Consider the following 25,445-nt stretch of genomic DNA (forward strand, 5'->3'; position numbering starts at 1 on the left):
AGGTATGCATAGAATGACTCAGGCCTGCCTCACCCCTGTCATCAGTAGGTTAATTTCCTCTGAAACGACAATCCTAGATCTGGCCGCCTCGGGTTCGACACACCCACACCCTTCTGTGACGGGCAGAGGAATACTTGACCATCCTGAGATAAATGGACCGCATCACAGTCCACACTTGAAGAGCCTCTGAAAGGTCCATCACTGATCTTCCATCTCAATGATTATCCAGTTCCTCTATTTAAACCAACCTCCAATGAATCAAAATACTCACACACAGACAAACTAAACTTCAGACTGGGAGTCGTCATATTTAGTGTTTATTTCCAGTATGCAGTGCACCACAGAGACTGAGAGGACAGTCTCTCATATAAAACTGATTCAGATGACATTCACAAGTTAAGATACAACCCTCAGGCTCCCACAGGAGTGAGAAAAAACCCCAACATATTTTTAAAGAATAAAAAAAACTATAAATAAATATGAAACGTGTTATTTTTTATACAAACACAATGTCTTGTTAACCAGCAACAAAGGCAATATGACAGGGTAATCCTCTTCCTCTTCTTGAGCAATGTCTGGCACAGGACGACAGCTTACAGTCAAATGATGCCTCAGTCAAGAGGCCTTCAGTATTTAATGTGCACACATTTCTTCCTACACAGTATAGCGTTAGTTACTAGTGAGAGTGTCTCTTTACATTTATAAGCGTGTGAAAGTTAATAATCAGCTTCTACGAATGTGTGTGCATGTGCAATTAGTTAATGTCAGTCATCTGTGTGTGTTCTTACATATAGCCTAAGTATGCTTATAGTATGGAGAAATAAGACAGTCATGAACTATACCTACTCAGCATCATGCATAACCACAGCAGGAAAAAATAAATACTAAACTGGCGCCCTCTGGTGGCTATAAGACTAAAGTTCCAGAATAAATTCACTTTCAGTCTTTCTAATGCTATGGGTAGGGAAGTATGGACACATCATGCAGGTAATGAACCCTATTGCACAACTTGTAAAACCTTAAGTCTGTGTTTATGATCTCAGCTTCGCAAGAACCCTGTTTGAGCACAACACACACACCCCAACACACAATCGTGAGCACACACACAAAAAAGCACACACATACACACCCACAATCTCCTCCTCAGTCAGCAATACAATACAATCAAAGATGTGCAGAGTATCTACAGTATATATTAAGACTTATTTAAACACCAGGTTCAGAGTCAATATTAAGACATAGTAAAGTTGAGAGTTGCCTATGAGAGTGTCATGAACAGTAATAGCAACAAACTGACCATATTCAGTGAGACGTACACACACACACATACACGTACTCAGCAGCATACCACAAGCTGACACCCCACACACAGATCACACACTTACTAGAGAATCACAGAAATGTAAGTACAGTATAAACAACAAAGGCTGTAGTAAAGATATGCTAATGGAATGAGGTGTGTGTGTGTCTGTGTGTGTGTGTGTGTGTGTCTTCACTAGCTTGCTGTTTAGCTGCGGTATAGTAGAATGGGTAATAGTATGTTGACTCTGCTATGATGCAGCACTGGCATCTTCTTGCGCTGTCGAGAAGCGCGTTTGTGTGTTCATCGAGAAGCTCCGTAGCCGTAGTAGAACTGCTCGTCTGGGCGGAAACCGTAGGCCGTGGTGGGTCGGACCGGAGTCCCAACTGATTGGACAAACCCCTCTGTCACAGAGCTGCACAGACAGACAGACAGACAGACAGCTTCGTTAGCCAGTCACATTCTAACGTGAGTCGACACAAATCGATCACACGGCAGAGCACAGGAGCGTGCTGTGTGGACTGCAGCTAGCAATAACACTACTGGAGCAGAGCGTGGCTTCAGACTTACACATTTCAAAATGAGTATTGATTAATTATCATCATTATAAGATAAATGAAACAAAAAATGTAGAATCCAAAATTTACATTTTTGAGTTTCCAAGTATCCAAATATTTCTGTGCATTCTATTGCTTGAACAACTGTGAATGACTGCAATAAAACATTAGACAGAGAGGAGGAAGGCACATGAGAAGAATCGGAATGTTTGAACATATTATCGTCCCTTCAGAATGACATGATTAAAGTCAGTCTAGAGGCCCTCATATTTATCTTGACAAAAAACACCATTGACTCCTCACCTCTCATCTCTACGCCACAAGGAGGCGCTCCAACCTCACTCACTCGACAGAACATAAGACACAAACACTACGGCAGCGAACACACACAGACACACAGAAATACACACACCACAAACACTCAAAAACACACAAACACACACACACACACACACACACACACACACACACAAAGCAAGGCTAACACACAAAAGGGAAACAAGCTCATCAAACCCTCACAACAGTGGAAACTATCCCTCATGACTCATTCCTTCATGACTAATCCCTGTCCAGAGGGAATCGTCGCATGAAAAATGATGAAGCACGTGGATAACAACAGACTTACGGACAGACGCCCCCTCACTCTGCTCTTTCCCGTCTGTATGAGCAGTGTGTGTCTCTGAATGTGTGTGCGTATCTGTGCATGTGCGTGCGTGTGATCAGTATTGTCTGTGCCGAAGCCTGAAACAGGGGTGTGTATTAAAACACACCACTTCATGAACAGCCTCTGAGCAGCACGGCTCAGCTGAGAGACAGATATACTGCCGATGACCAAACGACAACACCTCTCTCCCTCCCTCGCTCTGTTATTTATCTATCTCCCCCTGCTCCCTCTGTCACTCCCTCTCTGGCTGTTAAAATATGAGCTGTTTGCTTTGCCCCTACCAGCTCCCATAACACTCTGTTGTTTTTAGGCCAAATCACTTCCAGCCATCACTTACACACACGTTAGCTCCCTGCCCTCCTCTCCTCCTCCTCCTCCCTCACTCACTCAGTCTCTTATCCACTTACATGTAAACCGTCCCTCTCCCTCCTTCACTTACACGTCGGCCCTCAATCGCTCCTTCACTACACATTAGCCTTCTCACTCTGTCTTTCACTTGCAGGTTAGCCCTCTCCCCCCTTCCCCTCTGTCTCTCCTCTCTTCTCTCCTTTCCTCCCACCCTTCACACTCATCTTCCTTGGTTTCTGTCTCTCTTCATCTTTTCCATTCTTCAACTTTTTCCTCTACTCCTCCTCCTTCCTCCTGAGCTGTTTCTCCGTGTCGCCGCGTCTCCAGTGTCAACTAAGCACTTCTCCGTCCCAGGTTAGAACTGCTGAGTTGCTGAGTTGATGCCTTGTGTGTGTGTGTGTGCGTGTGTGTGTGTGTGTGTGTGTGTGTGTGTGTGTGTGTGTGTGTGTGTGTGTGATTTTCTCTGTGTGAATATTTCAGCGTGTAAAAACAGGCGTGTCAGTGTGTGTTTGGACACAAAAGAGCCTCTATTTCAAGTCTGGCCCCCGCGGCCCTTCAGGGGCCCACAGAGGTGAGGGGAGAGAGAGCAGGGATCCAGGAGAAGAGGGAAAACCATCTCACTCTCTCTTTTATCCCCCTTTCTCTCCCCCGCTCCTTCTCTCTCTCTCTCTCTCCCTCTCTCTCCCTCTCCCCCTTGGTGTCAGGGCTTTGATCTCTCTTCTGTCACTTCTCAGGTTTCACTACTCCTCTTAAACACCGTTCTCTAATCAGCAAATGACACACACACACACTCTCTCACTCAAACTCACACTCACAAATACACGCAGTCTCTCTCTCTCACACACTTTTATGTGTGTCTCTCATGAGGCTGGCAAGCTCTAGGCTTCTTGTGAAATGATTTTACCCTTTACTGTACCAATCCCATGCTCTCTCAAACACGCACCACCCCTTACCCACACCTCTGTTTCGAGGGGTTCTGGAACTTCAGCTGCTTAAACACTTAACACGCCTCATAATGTGGGCCTGTGTTTCTCCATATATGTGCCTGTTTGTAGAACCGAGACCACTTCATTATAGACACTTGGCTTACAGTCTGTGATACTGTAGCCTGGTTTAAGAGACTTAAAGTAATCACTCCAGACCCCAACATCCAAGTGCGCCGCTAATAAACAGCTCAAATCATTTAGGATCGCCCTGATAGCTGTCGATATGAAATCTGCGTGTGTCTGTTTGATTGTGCCTTCAATCTCTCACACCTTCATATATTGGGTCTAAATCCCTTCCCTCTCCGTCATTATTGTGTGACCGTTCCTCAACGCCACACCCACACACTCTCTCTGTGTCTCTCTCCCTCCCTCTCTCCTGCCCCCAGGGCCTTGGAATTCCCCCAAACTCTCACCCCAGTTTTACAAGGCCCACTCACATAGAGCTGTGAAAAAGGCTTATTACTTTTGTTTCTATTCCTTACCTGTCCTCATCCTTCTCTGTCAGTTCACATCCTGGAAGCCAGAATGTTTTCTGCTGCCCTGTACCCTCTCTGGCCTGGTCATTCCATTGTGTGTGTTTGTATCGGTATGTACAGTGCCCTCCACAATTATTGGCACCCCTAGTGAATATGAGCAAAACAGGCTATAGAAAAACATGTCTTTGCTGTTTATCCTCTTGGTCTTTCACTCAAAATATTCACAAAAATCTTACCTTTTCATTGAAGTAAAATTATTGAAAGAAAAAAAAACTGTTGACCTTAAATAAATATTTTTCCCCAAAACATGTGTGCCACAATTATTGGCACCCCTAGAAAAATCTTATAATTAAAATCTAACTGAAGTATATTTCCAGTCATGTTTTAAATTTTTAAGTTGACCTGTTTGATAAGGAACTCTTAAGAGGTCAACCATGACTTCCTGTTCCACTGGCGTACAAATATGAGGTGACACAAGCAAAATTCCATTAGTTTAAAGTTTAAAGCGACAGGAGATGTTAAGAATCAGCCTGGAAGAGGACGTGTGTGTACATCGACCCCACGCACCGTGAGGAGGATGGTTCGACTGGAAAAAGAATCTCCAAGAATCACAGCTGGAGAATTGTAGAGGTGAGTTGAGTCTTGGGGTCAGAAAGTCTCCAAAACTACCATCAGACGCCACCTACATCACCACAAGTTGTTTTGGAGGGTTGCCAGAAAAAAGCCTCTGCTGTGAATCAACTACAAACTAAAGCGCCTACAGTTTGCCAAATGTAAGTCAGACTTTCAATGGGGCGAGTTATATGGTCAGATGAGACCAAAATAAAGCTTTTTGGCAACAAACATCAAAGGTGGGTTTGGCGTAGACAGAAAGATAGCCATACAGAAAAGACCCCCATACCCAATGTGAAGTATGGTGGCGGATCTTTGATGTTGTGGGGCTGTTTTTCTTCCAAAGGCCCTGGACATTTTGTTAGGATATTAAATGAAAACCTAACAGCCCCCTCCAGTAAGCTTAAAATGGGCTGTGGTTGGACCTTCCAGCAGGTCAGTGATCTGAAGCACACCTCAAAATCAACACAAAAATGGTTCACCGACCGCAGAATAAAGGTTTTGCCATGGCCATCACAGTCCCCCGACCTAAATCCCATAGAAAATCTGTGGAATGAGCTGAAGCCGAGTCTACAAACGTTGACCTTAGAATCTGAAGGATCTGGAGAGATACTGCATGTAGGAATGGTCTCAGATCCCGTGACATGTGTTTACCAACCTCATCACGCATTATAGGAGAAGACTCAGAGCTGTTATCTTGGCAAAGGGAGGCTGCACAAAACATTAAATTAAGGTGTGCCAATAATTGTGGCACACATGTTTTGGGGAAAAATATTTATTTAATGTCAACAGTTTTTTTTTTCTTTCAATAGTTTTACTTCAATGAAAAGGTAAGATTTTGGTGAATATTTTGAGTGAAAGACCAAAAGGATAAACAGCAAAGACATATTTTTTTATAGCCTGTTTTGCTCATATTCACTAGGGGTGCCAATATTTGTAGAGGGCACTGTATGTATGTGTGCGTGTGTGCGTGTGTGCGTGTGTGCGTGTCCCTCTCAGTTCTTGCCAAAGCCAACAGTCTGAGTGCGCTAGAGAAGGCGCCCTGCTGTGGGCGCCCCCCCTGATGACGGCCCGGCCTCATGATTATTATTGGGATTACTGGGATCATCATCAGAGCCCACTCCCAGCCCGTCCCTCCCCAGGCCCCCCAGGACCTCCCAGTACCCCCCCCCCCCCCCCCCACCCAACACAGCTGATCCCTGGGCTTTAATAGCAGGCCGCCCACCCCGGAGCCAACATCACGCGCTTCAGAGAGATGGAGGCTGAGAGATGGGTGGATAGTTGCATCTCCAAACCCATTCACCCCAAAACCACTGTTACCTCAAAAACTATGAGCTGGGATTGAGGAGGCATGGGGATGCTTTTGCTGGAGAAAGGGTGTGTGAGAAGATCAGATGTTTTAAATAACACCACACCCAGAGATACTCAGACACTCAGAGCTACTTTATTGTGTGAGACCCACATCCTGTACCCTGTAAGCTTTTGTGTATTTGCACATGTGTGTGTGTGTGTGTGTGTGTGTGTGTGTGTGTGTGTGTGTGTGTGTGTGTGTGTGTGTGTGTGTGTGTGTGTGTGTGTGTGTGTGAGAGTGTGTTAGTGTATGTATGTATGAGTGTGTGTGTAGACTCACCTCCCCACCATGTCTCCATTCTGGAAATCTGTGTAGAACTCTGGACTGATGGTACCATCTGTGGGGATTATACCATCTAAAAGAAATATAGGGGGTAGAGAGAACATACTAATTGAGACTGGTAATTGGTAATTGGTAATTCAATGGCCAAATGAACACAGTGATAATACACATATACATCCATACATACATACACTCACACACACAAACACACACAGGCACAGACTCCCAATGTATACATAACCACAGAAACAACCCCACACTGTATCTCTGTCTTTCTCTCTCTCCCCCTCACCGGCGCTGTAGAAGAGGTCTGGGCGCTCCAGGATGTCTCCGTTGTGCAGGAAGGGTTCTCCGTCGTCTCCGTACATGAAGGGCTCTGCCTCGTCCATCTGCCGGTTCTCCACCATCTCCAGCCACTGCGAGTTGTGCCAGCGGAACTTTTCGGTCTGGATCTTCTTCCCCCACTCCTCATCGTACTCCTGTGGACACACACACACACACACACACACACACACACACACACACACACACACACATTTAATACAGAAAGGTCTCACTGCACATATCTGTGAGAAAAAAAGGTAAAAGCAGCTCTGACTGCATTACCCCACTAGCAGTAAAACTGCAGCGTGACATTGAACAGACTTCAAAATAAACAAGGAGCCCATTCTGACCTAAACGGTCCTCACACACAAACAGCTCGTGTCTGCGTGGCTCGTCAATACCTTGGCTACCCGTCGTCTAACCCAGCTTCATGATTCCACTTCACCTGAAGTCACTCTCTGTGCTGTGGCCAATTATGTCTTTAAGTCACTATGCTCTACACTCCAACCATCTACTCCACCTAGCCAATCAATCACCCGTTCTCCCAGAGCCCAGCCCTGGGTACTGACAGCTACCTGAGGCCAAGGCTTCAACCCTGGCCTGCTGTCTCTGGCCGTACCCACCGCACCTTGGCTTGCAATGACAAACTGTACCAGGGAACACATTGATCATTTTAGCGGCTCCCCCACAACCATCCCACAACCTTCCCACAACCGTCCCACAACCTCTCCCCGACGCTGGCCTGCCTGTGCCAGAGGTAACGGGGGGAGTGATGTGAAGGGTGATTAATCTCACTGCGCTGAGATCATGACAGTCCACATGGATATGAAACAGAGTCCAGTGCTCTCCACACACACGCTTTCAGGAGTCTCACAGCAAAAATAGGCCTCGGATGAATGTGTGTGTGTTTACACAGAAAACAGTTAGGGAGTGTGTGTGTGTGCGGGGGGGGGAGTGGAAAGGGGAGAGCATGAAGGAAAAGTTGATTTGCATGTAGGGGGGGGGGGGGGCGTGTGTGTGTGTAAGACAGAGGGAAAATGGTAAAGACATCCTGAAATGCTACGCATGAATGCATATTTATGTCTATGAATGCATGAATGCATACATGTGTGTGCAGGTAGGTGTGTGTGTGTGTGTGTGTGTGCGTGTGTGTGTCTACACACTTGCATTGACAGGGTCTGCTTTCCGTCCCCTGTCTATCTTGTGACGTTGCGCAGACTTCCCCTGGGTTTGGGGCTTAATAAAGCACTCTGATCATTCCTGCACCTCTCTTCCTGTGGGGAACACTTCCTGTGTCCATACAACCACATCAGGCCAATTACATTAACCCCCCGGCCTGCAAGCCATCACACGGCCCCAGGGAATTCACCAGCCTCTCTTACCGTAACCAGCTTAATATCACTACCACACTACCGTAACTGCACCTAAGGCCACACCAATCAACAACAAGGAAATCCTGCAATTAAGCCTAACATCACCATCATTCAACTGAATTTACTACGGTAGCACCTGTGCTCATAGTATGCACACCTGCTGGCAAAATAAACCATACTTCACCACCTTATAACCACAATCAGCTGAATATCACTCCCAGACAAAAAAAAACCGAATCTGTCCGAGCCTCACTCGGCTGTATCTCAGTGCTGAGTGAAGTTCACAACAAAGCCGTGTGATTACTGTGGGTCTGTGGGGTGCAGCTCTTACAGCGATGATGTCCAGCGTGTTGTCACACACTTTGCGAATCTCTGCGTTCTTGTCGTGCATGAGGTCGATGAGATACGCTGGTGCCTCTGATGGGGGGTCACAGGGTCAAGGGTCAACTCAGTTCAGGTGAGTGAGACATGGTGAGACATTGCTTCTTAAAAAATAAATATGATGTGCAATGAATGCGACAAGGACTAAACACGGTCTCTCAAACACAGTAAAAGACCAATGGACAGGCTGTGCGTCACTGAGAACATCTGCATGGGTGAAGGATACGCGTCTCCTTGATGATGACGTCTCTGGTGGCCTGGTGGAACACCATCTGGTAGAACACGTACACAATCTGACAAACAAACTCATCGTCTTCCTGTTGGGCTGTTAGGGAGAGAGAAAAAAATAGATGGAGAGAAAGAGACAGAGAAGAGAAAGAGAAACAGATGAAAAATGGAGAATATTTATGGAGTGTTTATTATAGGTGTGTCACATGACTTGTTCATTTTTACAGATCACATGATCAAAGTGGGAGGAGAGTCACATGGCTCTATGTGTCTGGTCACATGACTTGAGCTCGTCCTATCGCAGGGGGTTTACCATTGAGCAGCTCGATGAGGGCGGGGATGATGCCAGACTTGGCCAGCATGGCGGCACAGGAGTCATCCATGGAGACGGTGCCAATCATGATCACAACCTCCAGGATCAAGTCGTCCTCTGCTGAGCCTAAAGATGAAAGGTCAGAGCACAGGAGTGGTGAGGGTCACAGGGCCTCCAGTATCAGCATACAGAATGAACAAAAGACTTTCAGAGCTGGAGACAGGTTGGGTTTAAAGAAGGGGTGGGCTGTGGTAGAAACTCACATGTCTATATTGAAAAGAAAGAGTGGACTGAGTGAGTCAATGTGTGAGCTTGTGTGTGTGTGTGAGACAGAGAGAGACAGAACAGGATGAGGACGTAAGAGAGTATGTTTGCGTGCGTCTGTGTGTGTGTGTGTTACAGAGCCAGACAGAGAGGGTGAGGGGGGTGTGTGTTTACCAGGCTTGAGGCGCTCAGTCAGGAAGGGCACCAGGTTGTACTCCTTGAGCACCAGCTCCCAGTCCAGGTCGGGGATGACGAGGTTGGCCAGCGTGCCCAAACACTCGATCACAAACTCCTCCTCCTCCTCAGGGCCAATCTGAGCTGCCAGGTCCCCCACATAGTCCTGAGCGCAACAACACACACTCGTCATTACTACGAACAATGTGTATGTGTGTATGTACATGTGTAGTATAGAAATGTGTGTACATGATGGCATGTGCGTGTGTGTGTGTGTGTGTGTGTGTGTGTGTATGTATGCATGTGTTTATGTGTGTGTGAGGTAAATAAATGTGAATACATACATTCTGTTTGCTTTTGTCTGTGTGTCTGTGTGTCTGTGTGTCTGTGTGTCTGTGTGTCTGTGTGTCTGTGTGTCTGTGTGTCTGTGTGTCTGTGTGTCTGTGTGTCTGTGTGTCTGTGTGTCTGTGTGTCTGTGTGTCTGTGTGTCTGTGTGTCTGTGAAACCCACAATGAAGAGGTTTTTGGTGGGGCCGTCGTGCTGGGAGATGTTTCGGATCATCTTCATCAGCAGTGTGTCCTTCAGCTTAAGTGCACGCTTCATCAGCATTTTTAGACCGTTTCCTAAACACACACACACACACACACACACACACACACACACGAACATGAACAGAGACACACACAAACACAGTTGTATCCACCCAGGAGACTCCTGTCTAGTAGTAGCTGCTTATCTATATATGATAAAGTGAGTGAGAAGGAGAGAGAGAGCGAGAGAGAGAGTGTGTGTATATGTGTGTTACCTTCACAGATAATCTGGGCATTTCTCTTGTTGGCAGCCAGGTTGATACAGAAAGAGATGAGCTCAGCCTCAATACGCTCCTCTCCACAGTCAAACACCATTTTCATCACCTGTCAATCAAACAAACAACCAATCACACACAATCCTTCCCAATCCCAGCCAACAGCCAATTCAGTTGCACCTCACCTGCCAATGAAAAACATCAGCCTGATGTGTCATCACATAAGCCCAACAGAAAGCCCCCACCACCCTTTTGACAACATGACAATGACAGTTCAGTGCACATACACATGCGTGTGTGTGTGTGTGTGTGTGTGTGTGTGTGTGTGTGTGTGTGTGTGTGTGTGTGTGTGTGTGTGTGTGTGTGTGCCAATAGACATGCACAATTAATGCAATTTTTCCTTTTTTAAATGTTTCTAATGACAAGTGTTATTGTGACATTGCTTTGTGAAGTGTCTACGTATGCTACAGCACTCTTCTGTCATGCCAGTGAACATTCTCAAGCTGAGAGAAAGATTGGTGGAGAGAGACGTACAGGGCATGAAAGGCAGACTATGAGAGAGAGAAATGTAGTGGGGGAGACATATATAGGAGCGAGAGACAGAGAGTGAGTGAGTGAGTGAGTGTGTGAGAGAGAGAGGGAGAGAGGGAGGGAGAGGGAGGAGGGAGAGAGAGAGAGAGATGAAAAGGATCCTGATTTGCAGGCTGTATCCTGCTGTCCATTCCAATCCCATCAGCCCCTAAACAACGAGGAAAAGGAAATGCTGTGTGTGTGTGTGTGTGTGTGTGTGTGTGTGTGTGTGTGTGTGTGTGTGTGTGTGTGTGTGTGTGTGTGTGTAGGAGCAGGAGTGAGAGTCAGAACTGTGTGTGTGTGTGCGTGTGCATACATTGTATGTGCAGGAAACACAACAAGGTTGCTGTAGAGATCAGGATACTGGGGCACGCTCACTTAACATAAAACAGGAGGGCTTTAGTGAGTCCGTGTAGAGGGGGTATTCATGGGGACCATATGCATAACGCTGTGTGTGTGTGTGTGTGTGTGTGTGTGTGTGGACCCTAGGTTAGAACTGAGGCGTGGAGTCCCAGTGCACACACACATATACACATATACATACACACACCGAGTATCACATAGCAGCAGCCAACTGCCCCAATCACAGCAGTCTAGACTCACTGGCACCTGCCTGCTCCTGTAGGCCTTCTGCACACACACACACACACACACACACACACACACACACACACACACAACCAACTCACCAACAATAAAGACCCACTGGCCTGTAAACATATACACATATACACACTCTCTACCACACACATACTCACACATACACACTTACATGCTCATGCCAGTCATTTGCGGTATCAGCTGTGGCATGCAAAAACCCACCCCCAGTGTAGTTAACTATGTAGTAGTAGTAGTAGTATTAGTAGAAGTGTGAGTGTGTGTTTGTGTGTATTTATGTGTGTGTGTTTACTGAGCATGTGTATACTATGGGAGAGAAGTCAGCATATTTGTGTGTGTGGGTACGTTGCGGTTACCTGTGGAATGCAATCAGTATAAGCGAACATGGACTTGAAGCGGTCATCCACACTGATGTGGTACAGAATACACATGGCCAGCTGCCGCTGAGCTTCATCTCCTGAAACACAAACACACACATCAGATTAAAGTACACACACATCCACACACTGTACACTTGGCCAATTGTGATTCCCCTTCACATAAAAAACAAGGGGCAACTGAAATACAAACAAGCGCACGTACACACACACACACACACACACACACACACACACAACAAGTGTGAACAATAAGTGTTATTTTGGTTTGAAATGAAACCTCAAACTCTATCACAAGCATACAAGAACACAGTACAAATTGAATATTCAAATGCCAACACTATAAAGAACACACTTGACATAAACAACAGTCAGAAGCACACACTCACACACACACACACACACACTCACACACACACATACCTTATGCACACTGCAAACATCAGAACACCTCATGTTGAAACACATAGAACTCTGCCCATGGGCTACAATTTACACAGTAAACCCAGGGACCACACAGTCACTCACATGCTGAAAAAAAACACACACACACACACACACACACACACACACACACACACACACACACACACACACACTGCTATATACAACAAGCAGCAGGGAGAAAGCAAGCCAGAGAAGGGTGAGAAAGAGAGACAGAAAGGGAGAGAGAGAGAGAGAGAGACAGTCCGGAGCCTAGCCCTGGGCCCTTCAGGCAAGGTTATCTCACTCTATTGGAGCCAGATGTGAGAGAGCAGGGGAGAGAAGAGGAGAGGAGAGAAGAAAGAGGGAGTCAAAGGAGACGAAAACAGTGTACTTAAAGAAAGTAAGAAGAGGGGGAAAACAGGAGAAGAGGTGAGAGCCATGACAGAGATGGAGGAGAGAAGGATGGCGAGAGGAAGAGAGAAAGGTGGAGAGGAACAGAGAGAGAAGAGAGGAGCGAGGGAGGAGAAGGAGGAGAGAGAGCAGAGGGGGGTTCTCCAGTTAAATTGGGGAAACAGGAGGAAGCATAAATTTTACTGCCATTAATAACCCAAACTCCTGAGAGCAGCACGATCACTCTGGACACATGCTTCTCATTATAACACACACACACACACACACACATACGCACATACACACACTCACACATCCACTCACACACACAGCCATTACCTCCCTCTGCAGGTAGTGGAGGAAAATGAAGAATTGTTTATGAGGCTGGACAGGGGCCTTATAAAATGCGCGCACACACACACACACACACACACACACACACACACACACACTTTCTCTCTTTCACACACACACTTTGTCGTTGTGTACACTCATGCAGACGCACCCTTCACAGAGAATGAGAAGAGAGACCACACAAATAAACCCAAAAGCAACAACAACTGGGTTAGTCATCACACACCAAAAAAACAAACACTTAAAAATGACTCATAAAGCCTGTTTGAGGTCCAGACGCCATCTCTGGTCTCTGAATGCAGCCTATGTCAGTATGTGTGTATATGCAGAGGTCTCCGCAAACACATACACACCAACACATACACACACTGTAAGACCAGGCGCATACACAGACTCGTCTGTTTCCTCAGACCAGACCACAGTGGTACACAGAAGCGTCACTTTGACGTAACGATCTGTGACCACACCTCGTCAATCACATAAACTCTAATCGGACGTGAAGACAAAAGGCAGCGTGTCATTTAAACAGGCGCACCACGAGGCCCCGCTGCAGCGCATCTACCCACGGCTTCCCCCGGGAAGTCGGACTCTGGGGCGGAATTCAACGGAAAACCAGGAAAAGTGTGTGTCTGTGTAAAGACCAAGTGTGCTTTGATCTGGCAAAGAGAAAGCAATGGTGGTAAACAGCAGAACTCTGCAGTAATGTTCCATACAGCTCCACGGTGACCACAGCAGAAGCAGAATCGCTCTCTTTCTAGACTGATTCTTCATGACACATGGACAGTGACGCTAATAGTAAACACACACACACACACACACACACACACACGTCTGTTCAGTGGCTACTGAGGGTCAGCCTGCTGCTGATCGGTCCACTCCACTGAGCTAACACAGCCACTCAGAGTGACGATAGGGAGTATCCTTTCTGCACTTTCATCTTATCTGGGAGGTCACGACCTTCAAAGGGGAGTGATGCAAATAGTAAATGTTGTTGGAGATAAGTCTGTGAGGGTGTGTGTGTGTGTGTGTGTGTGTGTGTGTGTGTGTGTGTGTGTGTGTGTGTAGGGGGAAGGGTTCGTGTCTGTCTAAATATTTAAAAGGTTTGTGTCTGTGCACACATGTGAGGGTGTGTGTGTGTGTGGGGTGGGGTGAATAACTGCAGTAATCTTCATCAGTTATAGTAATAATAGTAATAGTAACAGAAAAGGGTATTAGTATTCAAAATCACATGCCAATCCCGACCCGACCCATAGCAATTACCTAAGATGTGTGAGTGCTACTGACAATCCAGTACTCTATAAAAGTGAGCCCATGTAGCACATACAGATGTGTGTGTGTGTGTGTGTGTGTGTGTGTGTGTGTGTGTGTGCCTCAGCTGTTAAGTCTTTTGCACACCAGTCATCCCCTTGGCTGCAAGAACAACATTTACCTAACGTTGGCCCAGTGTTATTCTAACAAATAAATGATGTGAACTACAGAGGATAGCTGACACCCCCTCTGAGACTGCTCAGCATGGAGGCACTGGCCAATCAGGGCTCTCTGGAAGACCCCTACCCCAATCAGGTGCTCAAGTTTCAGGAAGTGGTTAGGGAGAGGGTCAGAGTGGACAGCAGGAAGTGGAGGCACCTGTGAGCGATTCACTGGGAAAAGGGAAGATCCCACAGACTCCAACCGACTAAGATGTTAGTTTAACAAACATTACAGTACGAAGAGGACACACACACACACACACACACACACACACACACACACACACACACACACACACACACACAGACACACAAACAAAAAGACAAAAGGTACACACAAACAGAACAGAGACAAAACCCAACCCACTCAATGATACCCAAAAAAACTACAGATATCCCAAACAGTAAGTCTCAGATAGACAGTTACAGACACAGACACAGACACAGACACAGACACACACACACACACACACACACACACACACACACACACACACACACACACACACACACACACACACACACACACACACACACACACACACACGCTGAGACGTACCGAGAAGGGCGGTGAGTTTAGGCAGCAAGCCAACCTGCACCATGCGACTGCGCAGGCCTGTGTCGAAGGAGAGATTGAGCAGCAGACGCAGCGTGACATTCAGCAGGTCCTCATGGTCACATGGCACCAGCCTAGCCAGACGCTCCACCGTGTCGATCTCAGCCTGGGGATACAGAGAGAGAGAGAGAGAGAGAGAGAGAGAGAGAGAGAGAGAGAGACTGAGCCAGAACATCAACACACAAGACAGATGGATTTGTCTGCAGTATTCTCAAAGGAACCTAATCAAACTAAGAGGGAGACAAGTAGAGGCAGAGGGGGATTAAGGGAAAAGTACAGAGCTGAAGGAGGAAAGAAGGGAGAGAGGGATGGAGAGAGGGAGGAAAGAAGAGAGAGAGGGATGAGAGAGGGAGGAAAGACGGGTCACTGGAGAGGAAAAGAGAGACGAGTTCAGTTGCCATTCTAAATGATTTAATCATTCTCTACATGCTTTTCTTGTGAGTTAAACAATGTCTTTGGCAAAACATTTGTGCTAATAATTCTAACTGAAGCTAAACAGAGATTGAGAAATGAACGAAGAAAGCATGTGAAACTGTGTGTATGCACGTGAGTGTGTGTGTGTGTGTGTGAGAGAGAGAGATTATGGTGACCTCACCATGTCATTCTTGTTCTCCAGGAAGATGCTGAGCTTCTTGAGGAAGGAGACCACGAGCACCAGCAGGTCCTGGCTGTCCCGCTCCAGGGTCTTCACCAGCAGCTGCACGATGTTCTTGTTGCGCATCTTCAGCTCCGTGCGCGTGTCCTCAGACAGGTTTAGCAGCAGGTACAGGGCCACTGCACGCACGCGCACCCACACACCCACCCACACACACACACACACATTAGTGTGACAGTTAAATAACGTTATTTTACTGAAAGTTCTGAGTTTGGGGTGGTATGCGCTACGTGAGTCAAGCTAAAAAATTTAGGAATTACGTTTATAATTACAGAAAAATAGACTGAAAATGGTGGACATAAAAGAGAGGATTTAAGAGTGAAGTTAAAAAAGAATGAAAAGAGGAGAAGGAGATTAAGGATAAGAGAGGGCAGAGAAAGCCAGCCAAACCAGGGGAGAGTGATGGAGAAAGGGGAGAGGAGGAGAGGAGAAGAAGAGAGTGGAGTGGAGAGGGTTCACACCTCGCAGCAGCTGCTCCTGTTTGAGCAGCAGGCCCTGGTACTTCTTCAAGGCCTTCTCATACTCCTTCTTCACATTCTGGTTGTCAGGCTCATCATCACGTGGGGGTCAGTTAAGGAACAGCCAGGCTTATATCTGTGTCACCCACTAACATATCTGTCAAGCAAATCTCCCTCTCAGGCATGTACTGTGTGTGTGTGTGTGTGTGTGTGTGTGTGTGTGTGTGTGTGTGTGTGTGTGTGTGTGTGTGTGTGTGTGTGTGTGTGTGTGTGTGTGTGTGTGTGTGTGTGTGTGTCTGTTCATCACTTAATCCCATAGAGCAATCTACAGACCCAGAGGAACTGGCATGTCATTTTTTTTCCTGATTAAATCTTGGACCATTTTACTGTACTGCACCCTTGAGAAGCTAACAGTGAAAACGTCATTAACTGCAACTGACATTGTTTTGTCTTTTGATTATGAACTCTCATATAAGTGTTCTTTCACAACCCCAACAAAATAAACGGCAGTTACATGGCCAACAGTTACAGCACTGGCATATAAAAGTGTGTCTAACCCTTAACCCCTTGACCTCATGAACCCTGTAACCTCTGACCCAAATGAAGGATATAGGCCTTCTGCTTCTTCTGCAGCTCATCCTGCCACAGGTCATAGCGCTTGAGCTCATGCTCCACGATGTTCATGCACAGAGCGCCGATCTTGTAGTGCGTGATGAGGCCATGGAACTGGGAGAAACTAATGAAACCAGACAGGGATGGACAGACAGACAGACAGACAGACAAAGAGAGAGAGAGAGACCACAACGAGAACAACAACTGGGTTATTCATCAAGTGCAAACAACCAACACTTAAGATGACTCATAAAGCCTCTTTGAGGTCGAAATGCCATCTCGGGTTTCTAAAAGCATTGTGAGTGAGTGAGTGAGTGAGTGTGAGCGTGAGCGTGAGCGTGAGAGTGTGTGTGTGTGTGTGTGTGTGTGTGTGTGTGTGTGTGTGTGTGTGTGTGTGTGTGTGTGTGTGTGTGTGTGTGTGTGTGTGTGTGTGTGTGAGTGAGAGAGAGAATGCATGTGTGTGGTGATGTGACTGCAGAACGATGCAAAACAAAGGTGAATAACAACTCACAAGCAGATTTAGATGCATCAGGACATGCAGATGAACTTTTGACGCAACATGTAGGCAGTTCAAATGGAGGTTACATTATCTCACTAAACACAAGGCAACAGCAAAGAGGGACTTTAGCAATCTGGCTAATCAAAGGACTCGACTCTTCCCGGAATGTTTGTCTTTTCCTATAAATCCAGCACTGACAGAAATAACTTCTGATTTGGTGTCAGTCATCAGTCTGGCTGTGGACAGTCACGCTGCTCAAAGGCTTTACATGGCAATGTCAAAATAAAGGTTTCTTCTGTCAAAATAAAAGCCTTTACAGCTGCCAAGTTCTTTCACATGGGGAAGTCCACTCCTACTAAGAGTAAGACAAACAGAGCAGTCGAGTAACAGTGGGCTGTCACTAAGCCAGGAGAGCGAGAGAGATGGAGAGAGGGAGAGAAGGGGAGAGAGAGGGGGAAAGGGAGGGGGAGAGGGAGAGAGAGAGCAATACCTAGAGAAACAGAAGAAAACGTAGATGATGGTGGTTGCCAAGTCAACGCTCTGCTTCCAATCCTCCCTTAGCACTCTGGCAAGAGCTCCTAAGGCCGTCTCTGTTACACACAGCACACACACAGAGACACACACACACACAGAAAGAGGGAGACAAAAGCTAGGGTTATAAACAAACCAAAGCTACATAGAAAATGCAGAAGGTCACAAAACAATTGTCTCTCGCTTTGGGTAAGGTTCAGCTTTTAGAACCACACCACTTCCCTGCATTATGGCTCCCATGGTGCGATATGAATAACAGGTACACACCATTGTGAGCAAATGGCCGATACCTTCACCTATTCATATTCATATTACCTTGACTACAGTGGTGACAGGTGAAAAGAATGGATGAATCTGATCCAATAGCGCAATTTACTAGAATACTGTTTGATCCACATGCAACGCAAGAAAAAGGGTGGCAGACACCAGAAATGGAAACGGGAAAAAGGGGGAGTTTTTGAAGAAAGGTAAGGCTATGGGTCAAACAGGAAGTGTGGAAAAAAGATTCAGGTTTCTATGGAGATAGGAGTCAGGCGGGTGAGTCAAAGGGCAGGAAGAGGTCAGGCACTGGATGCAGCCACTGAACGACACAATGTGTCTTAAATTACAGAGAGGGGGTTAGGGAGCGGAGGAATGGAGAGATGTGAGGAGGTGGGAGGAGATGGTTGCACGGGGGGTCAGGACACGCATGGCATGAGAAACAGCCACTTCCTCACAGACAGGAAAAGTGCGTTACACCCAAACAGGTCCCCCCAGGTACACAGGGCACAGGGATCGCACGGTTCACGTGGCTGTTTGATGCCGAGCAGTTTGGAGTGAAGCCCCGACTGATGCTGTCTGACAGCTCAGCTCCAGGAGTAATGGACAGTGACAGGTATGCATGTGCAGGGGTTTGTGTGTGCGTATGTATCTGGTGTAGTCCCTAGTCTTGTGATGAGGGTGCACAGTGGGACAGACATTAAGCACAGAGTTTTGGTTAAATGGGATGGGATCACACACACACACACACACACACACACACACACACACACACACACACACACACACACACACACACACACACACACACACACACACACACACACACACACACACACACACACACACACACACACACACACACTTCACCCCACTGGTATGACAACCAGCCCTCTCTCTCCCCATCAGGATAACGGGAATGGTCTTGGACAGACTAGCAATGACATCACACAGGGAGGACTTTAGAGGGCAAATTTAGGTGGGCTCTTATAAAGCCCTGACAATGACACCCATCACAGCAATATACAGATGAGCACAGAGAAGAACCAATGACGAGCCTTTTAAGAGGCTCACAGCTGCATGCCTGATCGCCTGTGTGAGCCCATGTCTAATGCTCCATGCGCAATGGTGCTCCCCAGAGCTGATGTCATAATAAGTGGACGCAGCAGAGATAATGGAATCTGAAGCTGGGCCAAAGTGTCAATCAGGGAACCATGTTCTGTCAGATGAGGTCATCGTTTAAGACTCCTTCTAACAGCACAGGATGAGGCGCAGTGCGTGTAGGTTTTTATGGCAGCTTTCTCATTAACAAGGACCCCGGCAATCAAATCCCTGGCTCAACGGTTTTCTCTGTAGAGCTGTCAGTAATAATATTGTGAGTGGGAATAGAGGGGCTAGGCAGGACCTGCATTCCCATAAAAAGGCCAGAGGCACATAAAGGGATCTGAACACAGAGAGGACAAACTTAGCAATGCAACATATTACGGTCAGTGTTGTGACCACTAATTTATTTTTTAGATATGGATATAGTATGTGGTCATGAAGTTACCATATTGTCTATACTTCCTGATCAAAGATCTGTCAGATTCATTATTTCAGTAGAAACTGTGCAACATGTGCCTTCTCTGATCCACCACTGGTAACCTCTCATGTTCACCAGTGACGTGTACAAGAGAATGACTGGCAACTATGTTATGAGTATCCCACAACAAGCTAAAAGTACACTATGGAGAAAACATCCGAGAGCTTTCTTAAAACCACGGAAAATGTCAGCCTAATTAAAAATGTTGATGGACATTGTTATGATCATTTGGGACAAGCAGTGCGTTATAATTAAGCAATGTGACTTGAGTGAGAGTGGGGATGGTAACATTGATCCCCACGGCTGTGATTCGGCCATAGGCAGGTAATCACAGACATGGGGATATCCTTTACTAACCCCACGAACACGAGTTTCACATAGGTAATGCGTAACAGATGAAAGACGAAAACAATCAGAAATAGATAACGAATTTCCATTCCAACTTAACTGCTGATCACAGCAAAGTTCTGTGCACCTCTCAAACATTAATTTCCACATGAGCAGCACGTTACAGAATACTGAGCATTGAAGCTCCGGGAGACATGAGGCTTTCAGCACTGTCAGCGAAGATGTCCAGTATATTGACTTCATGGCACAGTCATAGTTAAAGTCTCACAATTTATATACACATTTCTTTATTGTTTAAAGGTTTCCTTAGCTAGCTAGCTAGCTAGCTAGTTTGCTACCATAGCAGCCAGGCAACAAACAAACTGCAAACAAAGTTTACTTCCTCAAAATCAGCTCACCAATAAAAGACAGTTTTGGGCTGAAAGTGATCAAACCACTTATGGATGACATTAAATCCACATCCACATAGACCTTAAATAATCCAGAGAAAAATAATGGGATATTATTGCCCTTCAAGACGGGAATTTTGTTACTCCTATTCACACTTAAGCCATTGCCGTCACCGCCAGGTAGCCAGAGGGTGAATGACGATACGACTTTGCCGTATTAATGACATTGGATCCATTCCCACTTGACGTCAAAAAAAATTAAGTGAGAATATGTTGCTTTTATATAACACCTCTTTAGTGTTTCCTTTTCTCTGTTTTGATTTTGTCACCCTGCAGCCAAGTTCAGTTAAAGAAGCTCTTTGCACATCAATTTGTACACTTATTTGTCTTCACGTTACATGATCAATTCCCCCCTACTCCATTTACCCCTGTTCCTCCTCGAAAACATAATCAAATCAAATGTTACATTATAAAATCGCTGCCTGCCACTCTGCTCTCTCACTTTGAATGAATGGAATGTTGACATCATACAATTCAACGGTTGAAGTATGCCAAACACAGAGTGATTACTAATGGTGAAGAGTCCGAGTGAGGATATCCCCACTCATGGAATGCCTCTTGTCCAATCAGAAATTGATGAATTGTTTCACCGAAACTGCTGCCCATGGCCTATTTATGGAAATTGTGATTTCTCTGTCATGTTATATACAAAACTACTGTACAATATTAGTAATGATTGAATGGCCAGTTATTTTGACCACTATGATTTGAATTTAAAAAGAATTTCATGTAGGTGAACTTTTCACTAATATTTTTTAGCCTTGCTTTACAATTTTGAGATTTCTTGGTTGTGCTAAGCAACATTAAATACATTTGAATTGTCTGGAAAACATATACACAGGGCAGACACACTCCAACTAACACTCCCACAGGGGTACAGGAGACACACAGTGCAAGAGCACAGTCAGCACACACACTCACACACAACCTCACAGGGCTGGCTCACCGTTCTGCAGCAGCTCCTCCAGGTTGTCAGGGTTACGGGCAAGGTGCAGGATGAGAGTGGCGCCACGGATCTTCTCTGGAATGTCCTCATACAGCAGCTCCACATAGTCATCTATGCTGTTAATGTTGGCCTCCTCATCCAGCTACACACACACACACACACACACACACACACACACACACACACACACACACACACACACACACACACACACACACACGAGATTGACAGAAAGATCAACAGAGACCAAAGAGTAATTTGACATTTAGCAAATTGTATCTAGGACCTACTGATATGAAAATAAAAGGCATCGTTTGTATTCTATGTTTACCTCCATGCCATCAAAAGGGGCAAGGTCCCTTGGCTTAATGGGTGTTTTTTCCCGCTTGTCTGGGGGTAAACAAAGACAGGAAGATGTCATCGACAGAAAAAGGGGTAACATTCTTCATTATTTTCTTTCTCTTCAGGGGACCTGTGAAAACTACGAATACCACTGTCAGTTTGAATGTTAGGGCCTTCATTATTCACTGTGATGTTCACTCTACTGTATGAAGTTGTAGAAAGGTAGACACATTAATTTTTTAAAGTAATAAATGGGGTTGGTCAAACTGTGTCCTCCACAATCCTGTCCATGTGTATGCACTTTCACTGGGTCTTACCGTCATAAATCAAGGTTCTACCTGCTTTCTACCAACACATCCAATGCATGCTCTGCCTCACTGAATGAAAACTATGCATCATACTTATCACTGAATCTGGGCATGTGTTTCTGTATAACATTACCCCTGCTTATAAGAGTTGTTGATAACTCCACAATTTGTGGACTACACATACCAAGAGAACCGGCCTTCTTGCGGGTCTGGAGGTACTTCAGCAAGTGTTCCACCTCATTAACCCTGGACGGGTGGATGAGTCTGCACTCCTCCACCACTTTCCTGGCCAGAGATGCTGTGTCCGTGTTGGCATTCAGGCTTTTGAGGCGGATACTGCGGATACCAGTAAGCTCCGTCAGCATTACAGTGAACTATAGAGCGGATAGGCCTAAATTACACATGTTAACTACACAAGGCTATTAAGAGTAAATAATGTACAGAACCTAATACAATTCAGAGAAAAGAGTACAAGAGACACATTTTACTGTATAACTTGGGTAGTGTGATGGAATTATATATCTAAGAAATAAAATGTAAAGAGTGCTCATTACACGATGATGCAAAGCCCAAACCATAATTACAAGACCACCAGCATAGTCTTAAACCTCACTGTCATAATACAATACATAACGAGATGGATGATACAGTTACAGTACTAGAGATCTGATGGCGTCGTTGGTCATGAGAACAGGACAAGAAATGCATTAAACATATTTTTTTTAATGAAGAGGGGAAGCTGTTTAACCGCACTACGTGATTTCTCTTACATTTTCTGGCACTCCTTGCGGTCCCCCAGCACTGGATCCCCCATCTCTCCCAAAATTGTCGCTTCCACCTCATATTGGACGACGAGAGCTTTCTCTGTAGGGTGGACATCCAAGCTACCGCCCTTCACTTTCCTGTTAAATATATGATTGTCACTGTTCACAACAACGTAATTAAGGTCAAAATGGGAGGAAAACTAAAGAAACAGACACAAATACAAGATACTGGAAAGCAAAAACGATAAGGGCAGATATGGGTGTGTACAGTAAGGTTCTATAACCAACCATGGCGTTACATTGCCAGTTAACTGTGGCTAACGTTGTCCGATTACATTCAAACGACACTTACCTCAAGACTTTAATGTCAATTCGAACCATTTGGGGATATCTAACATTACAAATGTTGTACTTGTAATTTGACTTACGCCACTAGGCATACTGACCCACATTCAGTACCTTAATAGGGTAAGCTGGCGTTAGCTAATGTTAGCAATGAGCGTTGCATTGCTTGCAATGGTATTACATCCATTAGCCTGACAGGGTGTAGCGCTGTGCTAACTGACTGTACAGGAAAGCTACGTTACCTTTTCAAATATCTCGCGTCGTCCGCTTGCATTCTGCTTTTTACATTAAAAACAAGAGTTGCCACCTGGTAATTCAAATCCCTTTAAACTACTCCGGAGATGCCAATTTCACGAAGATATCATATTTAATTCAGCTAGCTGGATGTTGATGTTTCTGTTGCCAAGGGTTGGGACCAGACTTCCCAGCATGCATCAGCAAACTAAAACACCTCTCGCATCGCCATCTGGGGAAAATGAGAGAAAATACACGGACTTTATTAACATTCCCACTCGTAGACAAAGGTCTACATAGGTCTTCTTACGTAGATGCTCCCACTACAGAAACAAAGCAAAACTTGTCCTGTAAAGACCATTGAAATGCTTTTCACTATTTCACAGACATACTCACCGGGCGCAGACTTGCTGAGTGTGGTATTTGGTCACTGAACTAAGAGGAGTGAGAGGTTGGGTTGCTGGGTGGGAATTGACCTGGGGTTTGTTGTGTTAAGTCACAGAGAGACATGGGTACATCCTTGGCCGTTATGGTCTAAAATATTCACTTTCATATTCACCTTTGGATGAGCCTAGTTAAGGCTAATTTATATAGAAGTTTCTCTAAAATAATGCAATTTATGGACTAATAGAATAATGCAAATCTATTCCAGCCTACTATGACCATGATAAGTTTAAGAATTAGATTTCATGATTAAACTTGATTTAATGTGTTGAGTGGCCATATTAGAATGAGCTAGAGATCAGGACAAACTCTATACTGTTATCTATATGGGATTGAATATAAATATTCAAATGTACTTGTATCTGGTTGATTCAGAACAGGTATAATGTGGGCATCTCTAAATTACATATCTGTAAGGACAGTAGGCCAAACTTGAGAGAATCCCATAACAAAACAGAAATTAATGATTGGAAATGTCTACTAAATTGAGAATACTTTCTCCACAAGAAACTTCCTCAGATATTCTGCTGTCATTCCTCTTTCACTTTGTTTTGACCCACTTGTCCAGTGGTGAGCTGGGTGAGCTGAGGCCTGCATAGTAACAGTGACAGTAAGATGACCCAGGAGAGCTGAGGTAGGTAAAGTGATACACAGGGTGTCCGATCAGCACCCTTCTAGCTTGTGGCAGCTAGCAACACCAGACGTTTCCTTCTTCACGATCACATTGGATCATTAACACTACATCTGCTCACTCAGACTAGACTTGGTGCAATACGTTTTATTCAGAGTTTTAAAAATATATATACATACAGGTATAGTACAGAATACAGACATCATGAAAATGTCTCATACAAAACAAATCCTCATGATACGCACCCTCAAATGCCAAGATGTATTTCATTATGATGATGAGGCTTAAAATAAGATATATCAGAGTTTTTGTTACCATGTTTTTAGGGCTTTCACCTCTCATCTGCAACAGTGTCTGTAAATCAGTTACATGTAAATGCTTGGGATGTCAATGCAAGACACCCCTCCTCTTTTCTACTTTCATGAACTTTTGTACTTGTTTTTGTACTGTAACAGGTGGTGCACAATAAATTGGTATGCTATAAAAAATGTAAGCTTTAAAATCATGTAATTCTTTCTGTGATCACTGATCCTCTGTATGTTTGCTCTTAGGTCTTGATATTGTATTGCTTTTATTATTGAGCGACATGATGTGTCCACCAAGAGATTTTTTGAGGTACACAAGGAACTGTCCAAAACACTGTGTCACACAGTGGACAAACTCTGATGTCATTTCACCCGCACAGCCCACATGGGCCATGAGGAAACTGTAGGCCTTTGAGATACATCCATATGGCTGAAAATAACCAGGTTGCTCTCCTTCAGCTTGACTATGTGTTTGA

The 25,445-nt window shown here is 45.2% G+C and overlaps 1 protein-coding gene across 3 annotated transcripts; it reads right to left on the bottom strand.

The window, feature by feature from the left end:
• Nucleotides 1–300: 300 nt before the first annotated feature.
• Nucleotides 301–24,000, bottom strand: kifap3a (kinesin-associated protein 3a). 3 transcript variants are annotated; one of them, XM_031575354.2, is made up of 20 exons: nucleotides 23,598–23,821; nucleotides 23,017–23,148; nucleotides 22,431–22,582; nucleotides 21,928–21,986; nucleotides 21,597–21,738; nucleotides 17,973–18,072; nucleotides 16,983–17,107; nucleotides 16,375–16,473; nucleotides 15,854–16,032; nucleotides 15,202–15,364; nucleotides 11,983–12,083; nucleotides 10,439–10,547; nucleotides 10,144–10,256; nucleotides 9,634–9,799; nucleotides 9,196–9,321; nucleotides 8,881–8,979; nucleotides 8,605–8,690; nucleotides 6,869–7,055; nucleotides 6,574–6,649; nucleotides 301–1,715 (listed from the first exon to the last, which is right to left on the bottom strand). In XM_031575354.2, the coding sequence occupies exons 1-20, from the start codon at nucleotides 23,627–23,629 to the stop codon at nucleotides 1,604–1,606; spliced, it is 2,358 nt and encodes a 785-aa protein (XP_031431214.1). In that variant the 5' UTR covers nucleotides 23,630–23,821; the 3' UTR covers nucleotides 301–1,603. The 3 variants fall into 3 exon arrangements, with proteins under 3 accessions (XP_031431214.1, XP_031431213.1, XP_042564787.1); XM_031575353.2 differs by having other exon boundaries at nucleotides 23,017–23,169; XM_042708853.1 differs by lacking the exon at nucleotides 301–1,715 and adding an exon at nucleotides 23,986–24,000 and having other exon boundaries at nucleotides 6,570–6,649; nucleotides 23,017–23,169.
• Nucleotides 24,001–25,445: the final 1,445 nt, after the last annotated feature.

The sequence above is a fragment of the Clupea harengus genome, chromosome 10 (assembly GCF_900700415.2).
Source record: "Clupea harengus chromosome 10, Ch_v2.0.2, whole genome shotgun sequence".
In the NCBI taxonomy this organism is placed as follows: domain Eukaryota; kingdom Metazoa; phylum Chordata; class Actinopteri; order Clupeiformes; family Clupeidae; genus Clupea; species Clupea harengus.

Coding starts and splice junctions, on each gene's coding strand:
- kifap3a (XM_031575353.2), bottom strand. CDS start 23,629: ATGCAAGCGGACGACGCGAGATATTTGAAAAG. Junction 22,583..23,016: donor CGCAAGGAGTGCCAGAAAAT/GTAAGAGAAATC, acceptor TGGTATCCGCAG/TATCCGCCTCAAAAGCCTGA. Junction 10,257..10,438: donor TGCCCAGATTATCTGTGAAG/GTAACACACATA, acceptor GTGTGTGTTTAG/GAAACGGTCTAAAAATGCTG.